This window comes from Somniosus microcephalus, chromosome 22, assembly GCF_052327205.1.
Source record: "Somniosus microcephalus isolate GS21.2 chromosome 22, FLI_Smic_1.0, whole genome shotgun sequence".
In the NCBI taxonomy this organism is placed as follows: Eukaryota; Metazoa; Chordata; class Chondrichthyes; order Squaliformes; family Somniosidae; genus Somniosus; species Somniosus microcephalus.
The window spans coordinates 73,836,327-73,861,131 of NC_141008.1; the positions used below are offsets into that span (position 1 = coordinate 73,836,327).

At 51.5% G+C, this 24,805-nt stretch overlaps 1 protein-coding gene across 1 annotated transcript in view; it reads left to right on the forward strand.

The window, feature by feature from the left end:
* The window catches only part of LOC147102532 (calpain-A-like), an 82,775-nt gene that overhangs the window by 6,555 nt on the left and 51,415 nt on the right, over positions 1-24,805 (forward strand). The window contains exons 3-4 of the mRNA XM_085965082.1: positions 22,790-22,921; positions 24,016-24,160. Of these exons, the coding sequence (XP_085821208.1) occupies positions 22,790-22,921; positions 24,016-24,160 (277 nt within the window). The remainder of the gene's footprint in view (positions 1-22,789; positions 22,922-24,015; positions 24,161-24,805) is intronic.

Consider the following 24,805-nt stretch of genomic DNA (forward strand, 5'->3'; position numbering starts at 1 on the left):
GGCAGTACTGAGGGAGCGTCGCACTGTCAGAGGGGCAGTACTGAGGGAGCGTCACACTGTCGGAGGGGCAGTACTGAGGGAGTGCCGCACTGTCAGAGGGGCAGTACTGGGGGAGTGCTGCACTGTCGGAGGGGCAGTACTGAGGGAGTGCCGCACTGTCGGAGGGGCAGTACTGAGGGAGTGCCGCACTGTCGGAGGGGCAGTAATGACGGAGTGCTGCACTGTCGGAGGGGCAGTACTGAGGGAGTGCTGCACTGTCGGAGGGGCAGTACTGAGGGAGTGCCGCACTGTCGGAGGGGCAGTACTGAGGGAGTGCTGCACTGTCGGAGGGGCAGTACTGAGGGAGTGCCGCACTGTCGGAGGGGCATTACTGAGGGAGTGCTGCACTGTCGGAGGGGGAGTACTGAGGGAGTGCCGCAATGTCGGAGGGGCAGTACTGAGGGAGTGCCGCACTGTCGGAGGGACAGTACTGAGGGAGTGCCGCACTGTCGGAGGGGCAGTACTGAGGGAGTGCTGCACTGTTGGAGGGGCAGTACTGAGGGAGCGCCGCACTGTCGGAGGGGCTCTACTGAGGGAGTGCTGCACTGTCGGAGGGGCAGTACTGAGGGAGTGCTGCACTGTCGGAGGGGCAGTACTGAGGGAGTGCTGCACTGTCGGAGGGGCAGTACTGAGGGAATGCTGCACTGTCGGAGGGGCAGTACTGAGGGAGTGCCGCACTGTCGATGGGGCAGTACTGAGGGAATGCTGCACTGTCGGAGGGACAGTACTGAGGGAGTGCTGCACTGTCAGAGGGGCAGTACTGAGGGAGTGCTGCACTGTCGGAGGGGCAGTACTGAGGGAGCGCCGCACTGTCGGAGGGGCAGTACTGAGGGAGCGTCGCACTGTCGGAGGGGCAGTACTGAGGGAGCGTCGCACTGCCGGAGGGGCAGTACTGAGGGAGTGCTGCACTGTCGGAGGGGCAGTACTGAGGGAGCGCCGCACTGTTGGAGGGGCAGTACTGAGGGAGTGCCGCACTGTCGGAGGGGCAGTACTGAGGGAGTGCCGCACTGTTGGAGGGGCAGTACTGAGGGAGTGCCGCACTGTCGGAGGGGCAGTAATGAGGGAGTGCTGCACTGTCGGAGGGGCAGTACTGAGGGAGTGCTGCACTGTCGGAGGGGCAGTACTGAGGGAGTGCTGCACTGTCGGAGGGGCAGTACTGAGGGAGTGCTGCACTGTCGGAGGGGCAGTACTGAGGGAGTGCCGCACTGTCGGAGGGGCAGTACTGAGGGAGTGCTGCACTGTCGGAGGGGCAGTACTGAGGGAGTGCCGCACTGCTGGAGGGGCAGTACTGAGGGAGTGCTGCACTGATGGAGGGACAGTACTGAGGGAGTGCCGCAATGTCGGAGGGGCAGTACTGAGGGAGCGTCGCACTGTCAGAGGGGCAGTACTGAGGGAGCGTCACACTGTCGGAGGGGCAGTACTGAGGGAGTGCCGCACTGTCAGAGGGGCAGTACTGGGGGAGTGCTGCACTGTCGGAGGGGCAGTACTGAGGGAGCGCCGCACTGTCGGAGGGGCAGTACTGAGGGAGTGCCGCACTGTCGGAGGGGCAGTACTGAGGGAGTGCCGCACTGTCGGAGGGGCAGTAATGACGGAGTGCTGCACTGTCGGAGGGGCAGTACTGAGGGAGTGCTGCACTGTCGGAGGGGCAGTACTGAGGGAGTGCCGCACTGTCGGAGGGGCATTACTGAGGGAGTGCTGCACTGTCGGAGGGGGAGTACTGAGGGAGTGCCGCAATGTCGGAGGGGCAGTACTGAGGGAGTGCCGCACTGTCGGAGGGACAGTACTGAGGGAGTGCCGCACTGTCGGAGGGGCAGTACTGAGGGAGTGCTGCACTGTTGGAGGGGCAGTACTGAGGGAGCGCCGCACTGTCGGAGGGGCTCTACTGAGGGAGTGCTGCACTGTCGGAGGGGCAGTACTGAGGGAGTGCTGCACTGTCGGAGGGGCAGTACTGAGGGAGTGCTGCACTGTCGGAGGGGCAGTACTGAGGGAATGCTGCACTGTCGGAGGGGCAGTACTGAGGGAGTGCCGCACTGTTGGAGGGGCAGTACTGAGGGAGTGCCGCACTGTCGGAGGGGCCGTCTTTCAGATGAGACGTTAAACTGAGGCCCCGTCTGCTCTCTCAGGTGGACGTAAAAGATCCCATGGCATTATTTTGAGGAAGAGCAGGGGAGTTATCCCCAGTGTCTTGACCAATATTTATCCCCCAATCAACATCACTAAAACAGATTATCTGGTTAATATCACATTGCTGTTTGTGGGAGCTTGCTGTGCGCAAATTGGCTGCTACGTTTCCTACATTACAACAGTGACTACACTTCAAAAGTACTTCATTGGCTGTAAAGCGCTTTGGGATGTCCAGTGGTTGTGAAAGGTGCTATATAAATGCAAGCTTTTCTTTCTGAAGGAAACTCTGATGGAAATGGTGCTACTTTTATAATATGGTACCTATATAGTACCTCTAAATTCATATCCTTGTGATAGCATACTTTTATGCCTATAATCAGAATATATAATTAAACAAGCATTTATCTAACATTTCAGGCACCACTTTAGTATCTGTACGCTTGTATTTCTGTATTAGAGCTACTAATTCTCATGTAAGGGAAAATAGCATTGGAAGTATTAAAGTTAAGTTGTTGCATATTAAAACATTTGATATATTTTCATTTTGCAAGTTTTTTAGCTTGTGAAAATAATGCATTATAATGCCTGTCTGTAAGAACAATGGAGAGTTTGATTACTGATTGGTGGATTAAGGGACTGAATTGAAATGAAAATTTTGCAAATACATAAAAGGAACCGAAGCTGTTTGGAAAAAAAAATAATGAGATCAATGATCATTTTAGACTCTGCCCACGTGTTTTATGTAGTTAGGTGGGGAGAACTGTCCCAACATATACTTTAATCCTTCAACAATTATACTGCAATTCACAAATAATAGTAACTTAGTGTAACTTTGGGCTTAATATGTTAGACATGAGATTCAGCCTATATTTTGGACCAATACTGCAGCTAAATGCATTTTTTATGAGATTTTTCTTCCTGCACCACAGAGTTCAAGAGAGCAGTTGGACCTCTTACTCCCATGTCTTGCTCCGAAACTGCCGCTGGCAGACACTGCACTCTTACTAATGCAATACAATCTTGTAGTGAATTCACATTACAAGTTTAGTGTCACTGTGAAGTGATTTTAACTTTATACGTTACTAAACTTGTATGTATTTTGGGTGTCAAGGCCTGAACTGATTCTGAATTCAGGAGGCATTTACACTTTACACTGACTCTAGGGGGCCCTTAAAATATTGTATGCTTCTGAGTTGGAGCCTGAAACTGACAAGCATATTTCAATTTGTAAAATTCCTTGACCAAACAATTAAAGTTCAAATGACCTGACAGCTCTTCTTAATTAACAATTAGACTGTGTATTCGGCTTTAATAGTACAGTAATACAGTGTGCACTATATGCTATAATACTCTTCTTATGAAACAGCAAAACACCTGAATTACCACGAGAAATGGCATAGGAGATTCATTAGTAATTTATTAAAAACTAGCTGAAGTGCCCGGCGGTGCTGAGGAATTTTTGAGGGCATGTTGTTGTTGGAAGAGAGAGAGAGAGAGAGTGACTGGGGGGAAGAGAGCGAGCGACTGGGGGGAAGAGAGAGAGCGACTGGGGGGAAGGGGGGGAAGGTGGGGGGGGAAGGTGGTGGGGGAAAGGGGGGGAAGGGGAGGGGAGGGGGGAAAGGGGAGGGGGAGGGGAGGGGGGAAAGGGAGGGGAGGGGGGAAAGGGGAGGGGGGGAAAGGGGAGATGGGGAAGGGGAGGGGAGGAGGGTGAAAGGGGAGGGGAGGGGGGAAAGGGGAGGGGAGGGGGAAAGGGGAGGGGAGGGGGGAAAGGGGAGGGGGGAGGGGAGGGGGGAAAGGGGAGGGGAGGGGGAAAGGGGAGGGGAGGGGGGAAAGGGGAGGGGAGGGGGGAAAGGGGAGGGGGAGGGGAGGGGGGAAAGGGGAGGGGAGGGGGAGAAAGGGGAGGGGGGAAAGGGGAGATGGGGAAGGGGAGGGGAGGAGGGAAAGGGGAGGGGAGGGGGGAAAGGAGAGGGGGGAAAGGGGAGGGGAGGGGAGGGGGGAAATGGAGGGGAGGGGGGAAGGGGAGGGGAGGGGGGAAAGGGGAGGGGGGAAGGGGAGGGGAGGGGGAAAGGGGAGGGGGGGAATGGGAGGGGAGGGGGGAAAGGGGAGGGGAGGGGGGAAGGGGGGAGGGGGGAAAGGGGAGGGGAGGGGGGAAAGGGGAGGGGAGGGGAGTGAATACACACGCTGAAGATGGGCTGCTGAATTTTTAGTGTTTTTAGTGTTTAAAGTGGGGAAAAAAAGGTTCATTTCAAGTTTAAAAAGGTTTTAAAGTTGAATTTAGTTCTAGTTAAGTTAGTTTAGTTTTGTTTAGTTAAGTTTAAGTTTAGTTTAGTCTAGATTAAGTAAGGAAGGAAAAGACCACCAAAGAGACCACCAAAGGAAAAAAAAAAAACCAGAGGAAATTAGAAAAAAAAAGCCAAAGAAAAAAAAGAAATAAGGGAAAAAAAATATACAAACCAAAGAACAGCGGCCGCACGGGGCCACAGCAGCAGCAGAAGCGAGGTGACTTGGCCGCATCGGGAACCGAGGCGCGGTGACTCGGCGAAGGCCGCACGGAGACGCAGCGGCAGCCGGAGCGAGGAGACTCGGGGAGGCCGCTTCGGGAAACGAGGCGAATCGGGGAGGCCGCACGGAGACGCAGCGGCAGCCGGAACGAGGTGACTCGGGGAGCCCGAGCGGCGAACGAGACACGGCCCGATCGGCAGCCGCAGTCCAGCACCCGAGCGACGACCGCAGTCCAGCACCCGAGCGACGGCCGCAGTCCAGCACCCGAGCGACGACCGCAGTCCAGCACCCGAGCGACGGCCGCAGTCCAGCACCCGAGCGACGGCCGCAGTCCAGCATCCGAGCGACGGCCGCAGTCCAGCACCCGAACGGCGAACGAGGCACAGCCCGAGCGGCGGCTGGGCTAGAAAGCCCGGGAAAGGCCCGAGGAGCCAGGCCCAGAGACCTCGGAGGAGAAGGGGAGCAACCAGAAGGCTTCCAGAAGCAAACCAAGAGTGTGAGTACAGGGCCCAGGGAGGGAGACTGAAGCCAGGGAAAGGCCCGAGGAGCCAGGCCGAGACAGAGGCACAGAGACCTCTGAGGGGGAGGGGAACAGCCCGAAGGCACCGGGAAACAGCGGCTCACAGACCCAGACCTGAGAAGGGTGAACCCAGAAGCCGAGGCCCAGGGACCACGGGGTCGGAGAGGGGGACCGGGAAAGTTCGCGAACAGGGAGAGGGAAACACCAAACCCGGGGCCCCAGAAAAGCTTATTCTAAGATCAACAATACTTTACCAAAAATGAGCGAATCAGAAGATCCACAACAGCCCCGCTTCCAGATTCCCCCCAACACCGCAAAAAAAGCTATAAAAGCGATCAAGCATGAGCAGATGAGAGAAAAACCAGAAACACTTTTTGCTGACTGTTACAACAATGGGACAAAAAGTAACCTCATTTTCTACTCAGATCAGCCAGCGGCTTGGATCACAGCAATAAAATCACACTATACCAATGTTAAGCTAGAAAATACCGCAAATGGGTCCATAATGAAAATTAACACACCAGGAGACAGTTCAACCACGACGGTCAACGCGTACAATACCGGAACAATATTAGTGCAAGGCAACCTCGACAAATTTGCAACGGCCTTCAGGACACTGAAAAGATTAACTAAGGGGGGAAGGAACAGCCCCAGAGTGGCCCGCACTCCCCCCAACATTGACAACTTACCAGGAGAAAATCTGCCTGGTCAGGAGGTGAACGAGCCACACAGTTCAAACCAGACACTAACCCCGGGGAACCACAGCCACACGATACAACTGACAAACCCCAGCATAACTACCAGGGAGGAAGCCACACATAGTCCCCCTACCATTCCCAGCTCACCAAGAGAAGAGCAGCATAGCCAGGAAGTGAGTGAGCCCTCCAGGGCCGACCAGCCTAGCCAGGAAGTGAGTGAGCCTTCCAGGGCCGACCAGACACATACTCCGGGATCACACAGCCAGATACAACCAAAAGATAAATTTAATCAATTAGAGATAGAGATGGTTAAACTTAGAGAGGAGTTCCTCAAAATGAATGATGATCAAAATCAGGAGAGGGAGAGACACAAGAGAGAGCTGAAGCTACTTGAGAACCAGGTGAATCTACTTAGGAATCAGGTGAAAGAGCTGCAGGAAAAAGAAGAGAGCCATAGAGGAGAGATAACACCATTAGACCAGCAACCAGAGGCTAGAGATAAGACAAGACAGAGCCGGACGGAACGGCTGCACTCCCACACGGAACAAAAGCAACAGACACACAATACAAGGGGTGCCACACAGACCGACCAGCATACTGATTCGCAATCTTCCCCCACCACCGTGGAACCACAAGCGAGCCGCTCACAAGAGGTACACACACACCAGACACCCCAGCCCAGCACACACACTATGAGTCCAAGCGAAAGCCACCAGACAGTAAACACAAACAAGGCTGACGTCGTAATACTCATAGGCCTAGAAATTGAGTTTTGGCGCAGCCAGGGCTTTAGCGCCGGAAGTTAGTGCCGGAGCTAAGTCGCGCTGGTCGGGCCCAAAATTCAATAGTTCTGCGCCCAAACGGCTGCCGGCGCTGCTGAGAGCTGTTTGCGCCTGAAAACTGGTGCTACGCGCTGAATTTCGGCGCTATTCCGGCGCTGTGGCGCCCGCTGCGGTGCGGCAGGTTCGGGAAGTGCAGGCCTCCTCCTTCCCTTAAGGAGGAGCTGCCTGCACCCGGCCGCGGCCCGCGAAAATCGTTTTAAAAATGAGCCCGGCACCTCGGACAAGTGCCGGGCTTGCTTCTGTTCCGTGGGGGGGGGGGGGGGAAGTCCGGCGAGTGAGCTGCGGCCAGGCGGGCGGCGGGAAAGCGGCCGGCCGCCGCGGGGCCTTTAATGCGCCGGCGCAAACTTGTGCAAGGCACCTCTGCCAGAACGTTGCTTGCAGCTGCCACGGGCGAGGCGGCCGCAAGTCAATTTCCCAGTTCGGGCGGGTTACCATGGCAACCGGGACGCTGCGCACACCGATGACGTCATCGGTGCCGGCGCAGCGCTACCGGTCTACCGCGGCGGAAGGGCCCCAGGCAATTTAGGCGCCGGCGCCAATTGCAGCACTAGGCCCTCTAGCGCCGCAAAATCGGCGCTAAGGGCACTGAATTTCTAGGCCATAGACTCAAATGGGAAATTTCTATGGGAGAAAAAGCTATTCCCTAGAAGTAAAGTAGAAAAGATCTGGTGCCCAACAACAAACAGAGCCATGGGATGGCTGACCAAAGCCAGATTAGGCTCCCCCCAACACATAATAATACACACGGGCACAAATGACCTAAAGACCCAACAGAAAGAAGTAGCAACATCGCTCAGAGCAATGATTAGGAAGGCAAGCAGTACATTTCCAAACACTAGAATCACTGTTTCCACAATATTGCCGAGAACAGACTTCAACAACAACACAATTCATGAGATAAATGCCAGCATAGCAAGAGACTGCGAATCAAACCACAACGTACACCTGGCCCAACACCCCACCCTCGATGAGGAATGTCTTTACGACCACGTCCACATCCAAAGGCAAAGAATATCGATCTTTGCTAAAGCCCTGAAGGACGTCGCTTTTAACCGGGTCCATACCCAGACTCCAAGAGGACCCCCCCCCGACCACCAGAGATCAGCGGGGTACATATCAGGAACACTACAAGGACCACCAACACACCAACCGAGACCAGAGAGGATCCCCATGCAAAACAACAATATCAGACCTGCACCACTCCTGTCCCACAGGGGAATAGGACCGCTCCCAGCCAGACAGAGGGAGAGATGCACAGGACGTACGCAATACCTCAGACAGAAACAATCCATTAAGAGACAATAAGCAGATGTGCAGCAGCATCTACTTCCGCCTTATGGATCAAGGACTAATTAATAGAAAGAACTGTAACCAAATTGTATTAACTTTTATAGACAACTGAAGTGATCTTTTTTTTCCCCACACTTAGACACGACAAACACGTACCACTCCTTAACCTATCATAGTAAAAGATCAAACTTAACATGAAATCCTTATATATTTCGACCTGGAATATCCAAGGTCTACGCTCTTCAGTGCGAGAAGTGAAAAGTAGGACCCCAGAGTTCATAGATGAAACTAAAGACCTAGATATTATCATTTTACAGGAAACTTGGTATAAAGGAAAAGGACACACTGGCTGTCCCCAAGGGTACACTGAGCTAGTGGTCCCCTCCAATAAATTACCAAGTGTAACCCAAGGCAGAGACTCCGGAGGCATACTGATCTGGTTTAAAACAGAACTTAAGAATTACATCAAATTTATTAAAAAGGGCGAAAACCTTATGTGGCTCAAACTTGAGAGGGAGATTATCTCAAACACCCAAGATGTTTACATTTGCGCACTTTATATCCCTCCAATCGATTCCCCGTACTTTAAAGAGGACACCTTCTCCAACATGGAGGGGGAAATTATCCAATACCAGGCCCAGGGGAACGTGTTGATCTGTGGGGACCTCAATTCAAGAACGGGCGAAGAACCAGACTTCACCAATAATCAGGGAAACAATTACGTTTTCGGGAATAACCACTTTGACATCCCTTCCCTTCCATACAGGCATAACTGCGACAAGCAGTCAAATACCAACGGAAAACAGCTACTACAGCTCTGTCGAAACCTGGGTCTGTACATTGTCAATGGTAGGTTCATAGGAGACCTCCTAGGAAGATCGACCTATTGCTCACCTCTTGGCTGCAGCACAGTAGACTATATGATTACAGACTTAGACCCATCCTCTTTCAGAGCATTCACAGTCAAACCACAAACAACACTGTCAGATCACAGTCAAATTACTATGTTCCTCAAAAAGACAGAAACAAACAATATAGAAACACAACCCAGTAAACTGTACAACACCAAAAAATCGTACAGATGGGCCAAAAACGACACGGAAAAATACCAGAAAACAATTAGCAATGCATCAACTCAAGCTCTCTTAGACACCTTTCTGGATAACATATACACTCACAATAAAGAAGGCGTAAACCGGGCAGTTAGTAAACTAAACAATATTTTTGATAATTTGGCAACAAATGCAAACTTGAAAGCTCGCAAGAACAAACCCAAAACAAAAAACTATGAAAAATGGTTTGACCGAGATTGCCATAACATGAGGAAAAAACTTAGAAAAATATCAAACCAAAAACACAGACATCCAGAAAACGAGGAACTACGCCTTACTTATTGTCAGACACTAACACAATACAGAAACACACTCAGAACCAAAAAAGAGCAATATATTAAGAATACACTCAGCTCCATGGAGGAATCCATTGATTCCAATTGTTTCTGGGAAAACTTGAAAACACTACACAAAAAACAACACGACGATTTGGCCATTCAAAATGGGGACACATGGGTAAACCACTTTGAAAAATTATACCAGAAAAACACACTAAGACCAGAGCAACACCAAATATGCAAAAAACTGGAAAAGCTAGAAATGGCCATAAAAGATAACCAAAACCCGCTAGACGCCATAATAACAGAAAAAGAACTTCTTGAAAAACTCAAGGGCCTGCGACCAGGAAAAGCCTGCGGGACAGACGGCATACTAAACGAGATGATTAAATACACAGACAACAAAATGAAACTGGCTATCCTAAAACTCTTCAACTTGGTTCTGAGTGTCGGTTATTTCCCTGATATCTGGAACAAAGGACTCATAACGCCCATATACAAAAGTGGGGACAAAATCGACCCAAACAACTATCGAGGCATCTGTGTAAACAGTAACCTGGGGAAGGTATTCTGTAGCATCATAAACAAAAGACTTATAAACTTCCTTGAAGAGCACAATGTCTTGAGTAAAAGCCAAATTGGACTCCTGCCAAACTATAGAACATCCGATCATATCTTCACCCTACAGACCCTAATTGACAAACACGTTCACCATAACAAAAGCAAAATCTACGCATGCTTTGTAGATTTCCAGAAGGCTTTCGACTCCATCTGGCATGACGGTTTATTCCTGAAACTTATCGAAAGCGGGGTAGGAGGGAAAACATATGATGTAATTAAATCAATGTATACAAACAACAAATGTGCTGTTAAAATTGGAGACAAACAAACAAAATACTTCCCACAGGGGCGGGGGGTGACGCAGGGCTCGCCAATCTCACCGACACTCTTTAATATTTACATAAATGGATTGGCAAAACTACTTGAACAATCTACAGCACCCGGCCTCACCCTATATGAATCCAAGGTTAAATTCCTCCTCTATGCAGACGACCTGGTTCTGCTGTCACCAACTAAAGAGGGGCTACAGCAGAACCTGGACCTGCTGGAGTCGTACTGCCAGACTTGGGCCCTGGCAATAAATCCCCAAAAAACCAAAGTCCTTGTGTTCCAGCAAAGATCCAAACATCAGGGACCCAAAATAAATTTCACAGTAGGAACAACCAAAATTGAACAAACCACTAACTACACATACTTGGGCTTAAAAATCAGTTCTACGGGAAACTTCAAACTGGCTGTGAATGAACTGAAAGAGAAAGCAAGAAGGGCTTTCTATGCCATCAAAAAATCAATCCAAATAGAAATCCCAATTAGCATTTGGCTCAAAATTTTCAAATCAGTAATTGAACCAATTGCACTCTATGGCAGTGAGGTATGGGGACCGCTAACTCAACAAGAATTTGCAAAATGGGACAAACACCCAATTGAGATCCTACATGCAGAATTCTGTAAAAGTATCCTCCGGACTCAAAGGAAAACAGTAAACAATGCATGCAGGGCGGAACTAGGCCAATATCCATTAATAATCACTATCCAAAAAAGAACCACCAAATTTTGGAATCACCTACAAATGAGCAATCCCCAATGCTATCACTACGATGCCCTGAAATGCCAAGAGCTGACCATAAAGAAGAATACCCTCAGTCAACTAGTCCTGGGACTCAGTGAAGTAACTACTAACAATACTAACAATAACCAGCCCCAGGACAGTGACAGGGTAACACAAAGAATTCGACCCAACACAATCGTCGCTAAGCAAAAGGAAAAATATCTGACATATTGGGCAGAAACAACAAAAACCCAAAGCAAACTCAATTGCTACTTGGCCCTAAACAGACAATACAACATAGCTGATTACCTGACCATGGTAAAGGATAACAAACTGAGAAGAACCTTGACAAGGTACAGACTTAGCGAACATAGCCTAGCGATCGAAAAAGGCAGACACAGGCAGACCAGGCTGCCAAGAGAAGACAGGATATGCTCTCACTGCAGTCAGGGAGTAGTGGAGACAGAGATGCACTTCCTCACAGCCTGCAGAAAATATCAGGGCATCAGGGAGAATTTCTACCAAAAATTCTCACAAATATGCCCTGATTTCAGAAATCTGAATGACAACCAAAAACTCCTATTCCTACTGGGAGAGGAGAGAAGCTGTGTAACACTGGCAGCACACTATGTTACAGCTTGCCATGAACAGAGGGACAACCAGTAAACTAAGAAAAGAATATATATAAACAATGCGAATGTATATTTATACACTCAGGGATATACCTGTTTATACACTGTATGAATAGAACTGCGTTTATGTGCTAAACCATAAATGTATTTTGATGCTTTGGCAACATAAGATGTAACTTATCATGCCAATAAAGCGATTTGAATTGTGAATTGTGAAAAATTGTGAAAGGGGAGGGGAGGGGGGAAGGGGACGGGAGGGGGGGAAGGGGAGGGGGGAAAGGGGGGAAAGGGGAGGGGGAAAGGGGAGGAGGGGAGGGGGGAGAAAGGGGAGGGGAGGGGGGAAAGGGGAGGAGGGGAGGGGGGAGAAAGGGGAGGGGAGGGGATGGGGGGAAAGGGGAGGGGAGGGGGGAAAGGGGAGGGGAGGGGGGAAGGGGAGGGGAGGGGGGGAAAGGGGAGGGGAGGGGGGAAGGGGAGGGGAGGGGGGAAGGGGAGGAGGGGAGGGGAGGGGAGGGGAGGGGAAGGGGAGGGGAGGGGGGAAAGGGGAGGGGGAAAGGGGAGGGGAGGGGGGAAAGGGGGGGAAGGGGAGGGGAGGGGGGAAAGGGGAGGGGGGAAGGGGAGGGGAGGGGGGGAAGGGGAGGGGGGGAGGGGAGGGGGGAGGGGGGGAAGGGGAGGGGGGAAGGGGGGAGGGGGGGAAGGGGAGGGGAGGGGGAAAGGGGAGGGGGGAAAGGGGAGGGGGGAAGGGGAGGGGAGGGGGGAAGGGGAGGGGAAGGGGGAAAGGGGAGGGGAGGGGGGAAGGGGACGGGAGGGGGGAAGGGGAGGGGGGAAAGGGGGGAAAGGGGAGGGGGAAAGGGGAGGGGGAAAGGGGGGAGGGGGGAAAGGGGAGGGGAGGGGAGGGGGGGAAAGGGGAGGGGAGGGGGGAAAGGGGAGGGGAGGGGGGAAAGGGGAGGGGAGGGGGGGAGAAAGGGGAGGGGCGGAAAGGGGAGGGGGGAAAGGGGAGGGGAGGGGGGAAAGGGGAGGGGGGAAAGGGTAGGGGAGGGGGGGAAGGGGAGGGGAGGGGGGAAAGGGGAGGGGAGGGGGAAGGGGAGGGGAGGAGGGGAGGGGGAAAGGGGAGGAGGGGAGGGGAGGGGGAGGGGGAGGGGAGGAGGGGAAGGGGGAGGGGGAGGGGAGGGGGTGGGGAGGAGGGGGAGGGGAAGGGAAGAGAAGGGGGAGAGAGGAGGGGAGGGGAGGGGGGGAGAGGGGAGGGGAGGGGGAGGGGAGGAGGGGAGAGGGGAGGGGGAGGAGGGGAGGGGGAGAGGAGGGGAGGGGGAGGGGAGGGGAGGTGGAAGGAGGGGAGGGGGAGAGGGGGGGAGGAGAGGGTGAGAGGGGGGAGAGGAGGGGAGGGGTGGGGGTGGTGGGGGAAGGAGGGGGGGAGAAAGGGAGGGGAGGAGCCAGCAGACCCTCTCCCCTCTGCCGGTGATGGCTCCGCTGAGCTCCGTGCTGTCCCACGCGCTGACATACCGAGCGCAGCGCCCCGGTCAGCCCGAGGCGCGCCCTCCTGAGGCCGGGCCTGAGGCGGCTTGAGACGGCCGATTGCGGCTGGCCGGGCCCAGTTGCCTTGGTAACCCTCCTCCCCTCTCCGCCTCCCGATCTCCGGGACCGGGCCTGGGCCTGAGCGGCTTGAGACGGTCGATTGCGGCTGGCAAGCCCGGTTGCCGGGGTAACCCTCTCCGCTCCCCCTCCCCTCCCGAGCCCCGCCCCCCCCCCGCTAACCTGCTCGTTTCCCGCTGGCTGCGCTCTGTGTGGAGGTGCGCATGCGCCGTGCAGCGCGAGCGCGAGGAGCTTGCAGTGAGCCCAGCCAGCCTTTACCAAGATGGCTGGCCGCTGGTTCGGAATCAGGGCCAGCGGGGGTGGGGGGGTGGGGTGAGGGGTGGGAGGAGCTTGCCACAAAACAATTGCCTAGGGTCCAGCATGGCTGGCAACAGACGCCCAGGCTTCGAGGCCTACCTGCAAAAACGGGGCAAGGTAGGAAAATTAATGAGATTAGATAAAAGATTTAGAAAGTAATTAACTTTTTTAAAAAACAATATGGCCTAGAAATTCAGTGGGCTGCGCCACCAGTTAGCGCCCAAAGAGGGCACTCAGTGGCTTTTGCGCCACTGGCCACACCTACCGTGATATTTAGCGGGGCGCTAATGGCGGCGTTAGCCTGTAGCGCTGCGCCGCCACCGATGACGTCATCGGTGTGCGCAGTGCCCTGCTATCGCCCCGATGGCCATATTTGGTCGCACCCGCCTCCTCAGCGCCGGCCGCAAATAGCGACCGGTACACAGGGGCCTACCTGTGGTGGTAGTGGCGCTAGTTAAGGTGGAGGTGCGGCCGCCCGCTTTTTCGGCGCCCGCCTGCCCGCACCTCCGTCCCCGGCCTCCTACACCACCCCCCCGCGGCATTGTCGGCTGTTTCCCAAGAGCCCGGCACTTCTCCTTGGTGCCGGGCTCATTTGCCGGCACTTGCGAGCGGGGATCACGTTGTTGCAGGCACCTCCATCTTAACAGTGGGAGGAACGCCTGCAGTACCGCAGCGTGCCGTGCCGCAGTGGGTGGCGCTGTGGCCCTTAGCACGCCGATATTCAGTTTCAGCGCCCCAAGCGGGGCGCGGGAAGCCTCGTTTAGCGGCCCGCTTCCATTTGGGGCGCAGAAACTGAATATCCGGATGGTGCAAGTGGCTCCGCACGCAGCGGTAATTCCAGCACCCGGGCGAGCTTGGCGCCCCAAACTGAATTTTTAGCCCTATGGCCTAGAAATTCATTGTAGCCACTTTTGGGGCGGTAAAGTCGGGCGGCCGCTAAAGTTTGCGCCCGCCGCCAAATCGAGGACACTTATCCGATATTCATTAGCTTCGCCCTAAGAGTTTGCTCGAGCGCTAAAAGTGGCACTGCACGCCTCTCTTTAGGCGCTAAGCCGGCGGGCCGGGACGCTGAAGCGGAAGATGGGCGCAGGGCAGGTCGCAGGGCAGGTGCGGCGAGCTGCTGATTGACGGCAGACACTCTGGCTCCGGTGAGCTCTTAAAGGGGGAGGGTGGATTCGTTTTTTTGAAAGGCCGACACTGGTGTATTTGTGGTTCTGGGGAGGGTTTCTCTCCATCCGTCTGTTATGTGTTCCCGGCACCACCACCACCACCTCCTCCTCCTCCTCCTCCTCCTCCTCCTCCACCTCCTCCCCGTACCATTTCTAGTACAGGAGGGCCCTTTAATTTGCGCTCCCCGTGGCCCGCATCGGCTGTGGACCGTTCCACTTCACAGTCGTTAGGGCCGCCCGGCGCACAATGGGCCGGCGCGAGTGAAGTTCCGGTTCGGGGCGCACAAAGGGCGTTGCACTTGTAAATGACGTCATGATCTGCGCGCGTTAAGACTTTGCGCCGGCGCTAAATGTGTACTGAAGTTGGGGCGAGGCGCAGATCGCGCTGCGCCCGGGCGCTAAGCGCCTAGCGCTCGAGATCTACTCCTCCTAAGGCGCTAACGGCTGGCGCGCCCAACTGAATTTCTAGGCCTATGTGTTTTAAAAGCAACTTTTTTTTTAAAGACGCAGAAAGCGGGAAAAAGAAATGAAAAGTTTGGAATCAAGATGGCGGCGACTCATCTCGGTTCAGAACGATAAGGCCCGCCCACACACGCACCGATTGGTCGACCGTCAGGTCACCGAAGCGTAGGATTGGTCAATCGTCCCGTCACTCGACTCTAAGAGGGCCCGCCCGCATGCGCCAGGAACCCGCCCCCGCCACGCAGCGATTGGTCGACCGTCGGGTCGCTCGACCGTACGATTGGTTGACCTCGACGTCACTCAATGCTAATGAGCAGATAATGAGCAGAATTTTGAACATTTTTTGGATACCGCCTGTTAAGTCTGTGTGTTCTAGTTATTGTTAATAAGAATCACTGCACACAGACCACAAGAGTAAATTCAACAGGTCTTTACTAGTCGGAGGTCAGGCTGAACTGCCCAATAAATCATTACACAGCACTTATACACCGGTGTGGTCACCACCGGTATTACAGTATACAGCAGCCAAGAGAAAGTAGTGCATCTCTTAAAATAGTTCTCTTAAAGGTGGAACGGTTACATACACCACAATCCTCCCTTTTTAGCTTAACAGTATATATTCCCCATTAAACATAACATAGTAACATATATACACAACTTCATGTAAAAACAGTTCACAGATTCAGTCTCTGAGGAGGCCTCCTGATCCGAGACGGATAACGCCTTTCAGGGGTCTCTGGTTCTCGTTGCTGGGGTGACTCATCTAGTTGATCCCCTATGGATAGGACATCATCATCAGGTATATTCACTTCTGAGGTAGATGCTTCAGGTTCACTAACTTCCTCCACGGTTGTCTCTGTCGTAACCATGGGCTCGACCCTTATTCTCGATCCCACCAGTTGGTCAGCATGACGTCGCATTACATTATCACCAACATCTACCGTGTACATCAGGGGTCCTTGTCTGGCCCGAATTGTTCCAGATTGCCATTTCTCGTTTTTATAGTCCCTGGCTAACACCGGTTGTCCTATTTCAAAACTCCGAGTGGGCTTGTTATTGATATGCTGGAACTGTTTGTTTTCGACTTCCCTCCGCACATTTGGTTTTAACAAGTCCAACCTGGACCGCAACCTCCTGTTATAGAACATCATGGCAGGACTTTGGTTTGTTGTTGCATGGGTGGTGTTTCGATATGCCAGTAGGAAATTGTCCACCTTGTGTTGCAGTGGAATCTGATCTTCGCTCATGGCCTTTATTGCCTTTTTGAACGTCTGTACAAACCTCTCGGCCAGCCCATTCGTAGCTGGATGATATGGGGCAGAGGTATAATGTTTCACCCCATTCTTCTTCAGGAATTTCTGGAATTCCTCTGACACGAACTGTGGTCCGTTGTCTGAACATATTTGCTCTGGCAATCCATTTCTTGCAAATATCGTTCTTAGCACCACGATCGTCTTCTCCGAGGTAGTGGTAGTCATTTTAATCACTTCTGGCCATTTAGAATGTGCGTCCACCACAATTAAAAACATGGAATCCATGAATGGACCAGCAAAGTCAATATGTACACGTTGCCATGGGGTTGAAGGCCATTCCCATGGATGCAGCGGTGCAATTGGAGGTGCATTTTGGACTTTTTGGCACCCTGAGCAGCTTTTCGTCAGATCCTCTATCTGTTGGTCGATACCCGGCCACCACACATAAGCCCTAGCAAGGCTTTTCATCTTGACTCCCCCCAGATGACCTTCATGTAGTTCTTTTAGAACTCTCTCTCTTAACTTAGGAGGGATAATCACCCTTGTTCCATACATCAATGTTCCCTGACAGATGGACAGCTGTTCTCGTCTTGCTGAGAATGCCGGTAACAGTGGATCACCATGGGCTGGCCATCCCTTTACTGTCAATTCGTAGACCCGGGACAGTGTCGGGTCATTCCTAGTCTCCCTTTCAATATTTGCATTGGTGACAGGTAAACATTCGATGATGGTCGAGTGAAATAACTCCACCGAGTCAACCGTCGGTGCCTCCTCCTCAGTAGGTAGTGGCAGGCGCGACAGCCCATCAGCATTACCATGCTGCTTTGTACCTTTGAATTCTATCTGATATTGATGTGCCCCTAGGAAAAGGGACCATCTCTGGAGCCTCTGTGCTGTCATCACCGAAACACCCTTCTTAGGGTTAAAAATGGATACCAACGGCTGGTGGTCTGTCAGCAGTGTAAACTTCTGGCCCTGCAGGTAATGATTAAACTTCTTTACTCCCCACACAAGGCTGAGAGCCTCCCTATCTATCTGAGCATAGTTGCGCTCAGCGGAGGTCAATGATCTGGATGCAAATGCGACTGGCCTTTCCAAGCCATTTGGCAACTTGTGTGAGAGTACTGCTCCAATACCATAAGGAGAAGCATCACAAGCTAAACGAATAGGTAGCGTTGGGTTGAAGTGAGCCAACACTTCCTCTGAGGTGATCAATGCCTTGCTTTTGCGAAAGGCCTTCTTACAGTCCTCGCTCCACTTCCATGGTACTTCTTTCTGCAAAAGAGCGTTCAGCGGGTGCAGCACCGTGGATAGATTTGGCAGAAACTTATGGTAATAGTTAATCAACCCTAGGAACGACCTCAACTGGGATACATTTTCCGGAGCGGGAGTCTTCACAACAGCTTCGATCTTGTCAGGTGACTTGTGCAGCCCCTCCTGGTCAATGACATGACCACAGTACGAGATCCGTTTCTGAAAGAACTCACATTTCTGGCGATTAACTCGAAGTCCATATTCCTTCAATCTGGTGGGCACCAGTTTCAAATTTGCAAGGTGTTCCTCATCGTCATCTCCTGTAATCAGGATATCGTCCAAGTAACATTGAGTGCTTGGAATTCCCTGTAATACCTGCTCCATGGCCCTCTGCCAAATTGCTGGAGCCGAAGCCACTCCAAAAACCAGTCTATTATATCGATACAAGCCTCTGTGCGTGTTGATTGTGAGATACTGGCGCGACTCTTCCTCAACTTCCATCTGTAAGTACGCTTGCGCCAGGTCTATCTTGGTGAAGTGTTTCCCGCCAGACAATGAAGCAAAGATATCCTCAATCCGCGGAAGCGGATATTGCACCGTGTGAAGCACCGGATTAACCGTGATCTTGAAGTCTCCACAGATGCGGACCTTCCCCGGTTCCCCTGGCTTGTTACTCGATGAACGCTTCATGACGGGAACAATGGGCATGGCCCACTCACTCCAGTCCACCTTAGACAGTACTCCTGAATGTTCTAGCCCTTCCAGCTCAGCTTCCACAGCAGGTCGTATCGCATAAGGTACCGGTCTGGCTTTGAAAAATTTTGGGTTTGCATGTTCTGCAATCTTGATTTTTGCCGTAATTCCTCTCAGTGTTCCCAGTCCCTGTTGGAACACCTCTTTAGCCTCATCCAATATTCTGGACAATCGTTCAGGTTTGACATCTTTTTTTCCAGAATCTACCGTTATTGCTTTTAGGGAGTGCCAGTCCATATTTATTTTCCTGATCCACTCCCGTCCCAGAAGTGGTGGACCTCCCTCAGGTAGTACATATAAGTCCATTCCTTGGTGTTCTTTGCCCTTGTGTACCACCTTGACTTTTATCTTTCCGATGGGGTATACTCTTTGCCCCGTGTATGTCTGCAATACTATCTCCGTATCCCGTAGGGGAATATGTGTGAATAACCTTTTGTAATCTTGCTTATTCATGACCATCAACGCCGATCCGGTGTCCAATTCCATCTTCACTTGGACTCCTGCTATCTGAAGTGTGACCCAGATAGTTCGTAGGTCAGCTTCCTTACTAACATTGTGAATTCTCAGACTACCCAGTTCCTTGCTGTTGGAGTCTGAATCCGAATTCTGTTCATCCGAACTCTTCTCAGCCACCTTATGTACCTTTCTGCACTTTTCCTGCGGTGACTTTTTGTTGCTGGTCTTCTTTCCTGACCGGCATACTTTAGCTATGTGACCAAGCTTGCCACATTTTCTACATTCCTGATTTTTAAACCAGCATTGGTTCTGATCGTGTGTTGTCTTTCCACAACGATAACATTTCGCTGTACCCAAAGCCATTTGATCTACGCTGAGTACCGCTGCCTTCAGCTGCATTTCTGCAGTGCCTCTCGCTGCGGCTTCGTGCGATGCTGCAATAGTGACAGCCTTATCAAGTGTAAGATCATTCTCTTCAAGCAGCCGCTTTTGTGTTCCTTCTTTCGACAATCCACACACGAATTTGTCTCTCAGTGCCTCTGTCAGTCTTTCCCCAAACTGACAGTATTTCGCTAGCTTACGCAGTTCAATTAAATACTCCGCGTTGCTTTCCTCTTTCAGTTGCGTTCTCGCATAAAATTTAAATCGTTCCGCTAACATCAGCGGTGTGGGGTTCAAATGATTTCTCAGGACAGCAACAATATTAGCGAAAGCCTGATCCGCTGGTTTAGCTGGTGATAGAAGATGCTTCAATAGCCCGTATGTCTTCGCACCCATTGAGTTTAGTAAGGTTAGTGCTTTATCTTCATCTGATATTTTATTTGCCTTACAATAAATCTCTCTGCGTTCTACATACGTGGCCCAATCTTCAACATCGGGATCGAAATCGTTGATGTTACCACGCTTAGGCATCCTCGCAATCTTCTTGAGAAACAAAAAAAATTTTTCTTTTATTTTTTTTTTTCAAAATGGCGGTTTCCCGCGCTTGTCTTCTTCCCCCGCCTACGAAAATGGCGGCTTCCCGCATTTGCCTTTCTCCCCCGCTGGCTGTAATGGCGATTGCCGTATTGCTGTGTTCGCCCTCCCCAGCGGTTCTCAAATCGTGCCTCCCAGCCCCTCTTGCAGTCCGATCCTTTCCCCCGGCTGCGGCTGAGTTCTCCGCAGTTTTTAAAAATTTTATCCCGCGCCTCGCGGCCTCGGTAGCTGCCCGGCCTTTTTCACCGGTCGCGGTCGAGCTCTCTCGATGCTGTTGCGTCTCCCAGCCCGCTTGCAGCCCGGTCTTTTACACCGGCTGCGTTTGCATTCACCGCGGCTCCCATGCCTTACGCTGCCCCAGTCTCAGTGCCTCTGGCCCCGACTTCTGTCCGGCTCTTTTCCCCGGCCATGGTCGAGTTCTCCGCCCTTATATCCTCCGTTTTTCCCTCCCCTACTTCACAGCCAACGTGGCCGACTTGCTGCTCGTCGCTGATCGGCTTACCCACCACCGTGATAGAAGGGATGATCACTGCCTGTTGCTGATGGAAGGCTTCGTGTCAGGATTCTTCCTTGCTCTTCAGACCCGAGTCTTTTCTCAGCAGGATGATGAGGGCGGATGCCTCTTCTCGACACCCGTTAAACTGCCTTGGATATATCTCTGCCGCAGGGTAAGATCGTCATCGTCGCCACTGTTAAGTCTGTGTGTTCTAGTTATTGTTAATAAGAATCACTGCACACAGACCACAATAGTAAATTCAACAGGTCTTTACTAGTCGGAGGTCAGGCTGAACTGCCCAATAAATCATTACACAGCACTTATATACCGGTGTGGTCACCACCGGTATTACAGTATACAGCAGCCAAGATAAAGTAGTGCATCTCTTAAAATAGTTCTCTTAAAGGTGGAATGGTTACATACACCACACCGCGGGCACAATTTTTGTCTCACCGAAACGTAAATACGCTTACGACCGTTCTGGAATCGTAAGCTTTCTTTTGATGTGACGCACGTGTAGGTACGCTCTATAACTTTTGATTGTATAGCCGGACAGAGAGACAGAAAGACAGACAGAGACATACCGTTTTTATATATATAGATTAAATGTCTAGTATGCAGACATATTGTTTTGAATATGTAATAAAATCTTAAAATATTGCTTCTAAGCTTCAACCCTAATTGGACAAATACATTCCAATTTGCAAAATTCCCTGACCAAACTCTGACCTGAGCCTTGACCTTATTAATCACACTTAAAAAAAGTTGGTTTTAAAAGAAAAAAAAATCCTTTGCAAAGGGGACTTGGACTTTCCCCCCCTCGGTGGTGGATGAGCTGCCTGCAGGCCTCAGGCCTCGAAGCCTCGGCCTCTCCTCGCCAGCCACGCCCGAGCTAGGCACCGCCCGTCCCGCTGGGCCCGATTCCAAACCAGCGGCCCGCGATCGCCGCCATCTTGGTAAAGGCTGGCGCGGCGGGACTGAGTCGAGCGTAGCCATCACCGCCATCTTGGTAAAGGTTGCCGGGGCGGGAGTCAGCGAGCGCATGAACGTCGGCGGCGGCCCGGAGCGCGACCTGAGAGTCGGGCCGGGCCTCACAGCGCTCGGCCGCGCACCGGCCGGCCCTGAGGCGCTGATCCGCACACGGGGCTTCGGCTCACCGCGTCCAGGCTCGGAGGAAAGGGAGAGAGAGAGAGGGCAGGGAGGGAGAGAGAGAGGGGGAGGGAGGGAGGGAGGGAGGGAGAGAGAGAGGGGGAGGGAGGGAGGGAGAGAGAGAGGGGGAGGGAGGGAGAGAGGGGAGGGAGGAGAGAGAGAGGGGGAGGGAGGGAGAGAGAGAGGGGGAGGGAGGGAGAGAGAGGAAATCAGGGAGAGACGGGGGAGGGAGAGGACAGGGGGAGGAGAGAGACTGGGGGAGGGGGAGGGAGAGGAGAGGAGGAGGGGGAGGGAGAGGAGAGGAGGAGGGGAGGGAGAGGAGAGGGGGAGAGAGAGGAGAGGAGAGGGGGAGGAGGGAGAGGAGAGGGGAGGGAGGGAGAGGAGAGGGGGAGGGAGGGTGAGGAGAGGGGGAGGGAGGGTGAGGAGAGATGGAGGGTGAGGAGAGGGGGATGGAGGGGGAGGGAGGGTGAGGAGAGGGGGAGGGAGGGAGAGGAGCGGGGGAGGGAGGGAGAGGAGAGGGGCAGGGAGGGAGTGGAGAGGGAAGGGAGGGAGAGAGAGTAAAGCAGGGAGAAGACCAGGGGGTAGGGAGAGAGAGGGTGAGGGAGGGAAAGAGTGAGGGGGTGGGAGAGGGAGGGAGAGCTCGCCTTCTTCCTTCCTTCCTTCCTTCACAGGGGTCCATCGGGCCAGGCCTGAGGTGCTCCTTCCCCCCCTCTCTCTCCAGGCTAATCCCGAACTAAATCCAGCTGTCTCTCTCTCTCTCTTCCCCCCCATCTCTCTCTTCTCCCCCCCAGTCTCTCTCTTCTCCCCCCCAGTCTCTCTCTCACTCTCTCTCCCTCCCCCTCTCTCTTTCCCTCTCTCTCTCTCCCCCCCCAGTCTCTCTCTCTCTCTTCCCCCCAGTCACTCTCTCCCCCCCAGTCTCTCTCTCCCCCCCAGTCTCTCTCTCTCTCTCTTCCCCCCAGTCGCTCTCTCCCCCCCTTCCCTCCAGTCGCTCTCTCCCCCCCAGTCTCTCTCTTCTCCCCCCAGTCTCTCTCTCTTCCAACAACAACATGCCCTCAAAAAACCCTCAGCACCGCCGGGCACTCCAGCTAGTTTAAAATAAATGGGTTAAAGGTAAAGCCTACAGTAAAGCAGCAGACAGAGGAATGTTGTTTGAATGTGTTATGTGTTTGATCATTAATATGAACAACAGTGATTTCTAGCTTATAATATTTAAATGATACATTTTATTTTGAATACACATAAATGCTATATTCCATTGTAACCATTCGATTTTTTCTTCTTTTTTCATTCAGAACTATCAGAATATTATAAATGAGCTTGAGGGGACTGGGGAACTCTGGGAAGATCCTGAATTTCTTCCTGAACCTTCATCGCTAACCTATGAGGACGTAGCCCCAAAAGAAATCAAATGGATCCGTATCTTGGTAACTACGCGATGGTCCCATAACAAACCTAGATATATTTGCTACTGTCAGATAGAACAACCATACTAAAATATTCTGGATTTTAAAATTCCTATCCAAGATAAAATGGCTGAGACTGTGTGGATTTTCTGCAGCATGAAAGATAGATATTGAGAAGAAATGCTGGGGTAGAAGTTTGTTTTGGGCAATACTGCTAAACGGGCAGTATTATATTAGTCGCCCATTATACCCTCCACCAGATATTTAGTTCCATTGCCTTTAATAGGCGGGCCTATAACGGGCGACCTATGCGCTACCACCTGTTTAGCGTTATTGCCCAAGATTAATTTCTACTCTGTAATTTCTTACAAATAGTTTATGGCATTACTTCCCATGGACAATTAGCAATGGTAAATAAGCGGCTCCAGCATAGCAAGTTATTTGCCAGCCTTGCTTTGGATTTATTTTAACTTCCCAAAGCTGACAGGAGTAGGTGGCAGATTGTAATATAACCAAGTAAAATACAAACCGAAAACACTGGAAGTTCACAGTGAGTCAGTCAGTATGTAAATGAGGACAGATAGATGACTATTTTGGGTGTGTTAATGAGAGTACAGTTCAAGAGACATTTCCTTAGAGAAAGATTAATTCATGATGAAAGGCCATCGGCCTAAAATGTTAGCTCTACCTTCCTCTCCCCACAGACGTTGCCTGACCTACTGAGTGTTTCCTGCATTTTCTGTTTTAATTCACATACGTTTTGCTTAATAGCTGTAGGTTCAGCCAATTTCCTTAAATTCTTCGATCAACTTGTTTCTCTCCTCAGGGAAGTGCCGTGAGGCATTTTATTATGTCAAAGATGCTATACAAATTAGATCAATACTTGAAGGGAAAACATTTACAGGGCTGTGGGGAAAGGGCAGGGGAGTGGGATTAATTGGATAGCTCTACCAAAGAGCTGGCACAGGCACGATGGGCCGAATGGCCTCCTTCTGTGCTGTATTGCTCTATGATTCTATGAAATGCAAGTTGTTAATTATTCATTCCCAACACTTGAAATGGTGAACAGAAAAGTAGTGCTGTATTATATAAATCCCTTATTTCTTTCTTACCAGGACCTACACGAAAAGGCTTTCTTTATGACAGATGGGGTTAGCAAAAGTGACATTGTACAGGGGGAGTTGGGAGACTGCTGGTTCTGGGCCTCAGTGGCTACAATAGCCAATTACAAAAGACTGACAGAGTGGGTTATTCCATCAGGTGAGAATTTAGATTTTTAAAACTGAGAATTTCAGGTTACTATTTGTTTTGTTGGTCACTACGTTAAAGTTTTGAGTTCACTTTTTTTTTAAATGTAGCAAAAAGCAAAGCTAAAAGTTTAAGTTTTACAGACGTATAATATGTATTGCATAATGAATAACCCGGCCTGATAAGTCATTGCAAAAGGCAGCCTTGTAGTATGCTCCTGCTTGTCATGATGTTAGAATGTTTCAGTGCTCATGTCATCTTACACCACTGTTATAACCAGGGTCTTAGGCAACGGAATAAATCAAATTCCATTTTTATTACATGGGATCCAGAATTTTACTGGTGTTTTGGGGATCACATCCTACGATTCCATCCATGTTATCCATGAAAACCTACAAACCAGTGGCTTTGGTTATGATACTAACTCTATTTTTAAAGACGGAATCACCCAAATCACAGATATTGGGATTGGGGTGTAGCTGGAGGCTTTTAGCCAGTCTTTGGAATTGAATAAACTTAATAACTCAGTCAGGCTTGACATTTAGTTTATGATGTCTCCTGAGGTAGGTTGCAGCTTTGTAGCGCATCTCAGGAATCTATGACTGGGATATATTTCCCAATTGAAGTTCAAAAAATGAATCTTATTACACTCGTACT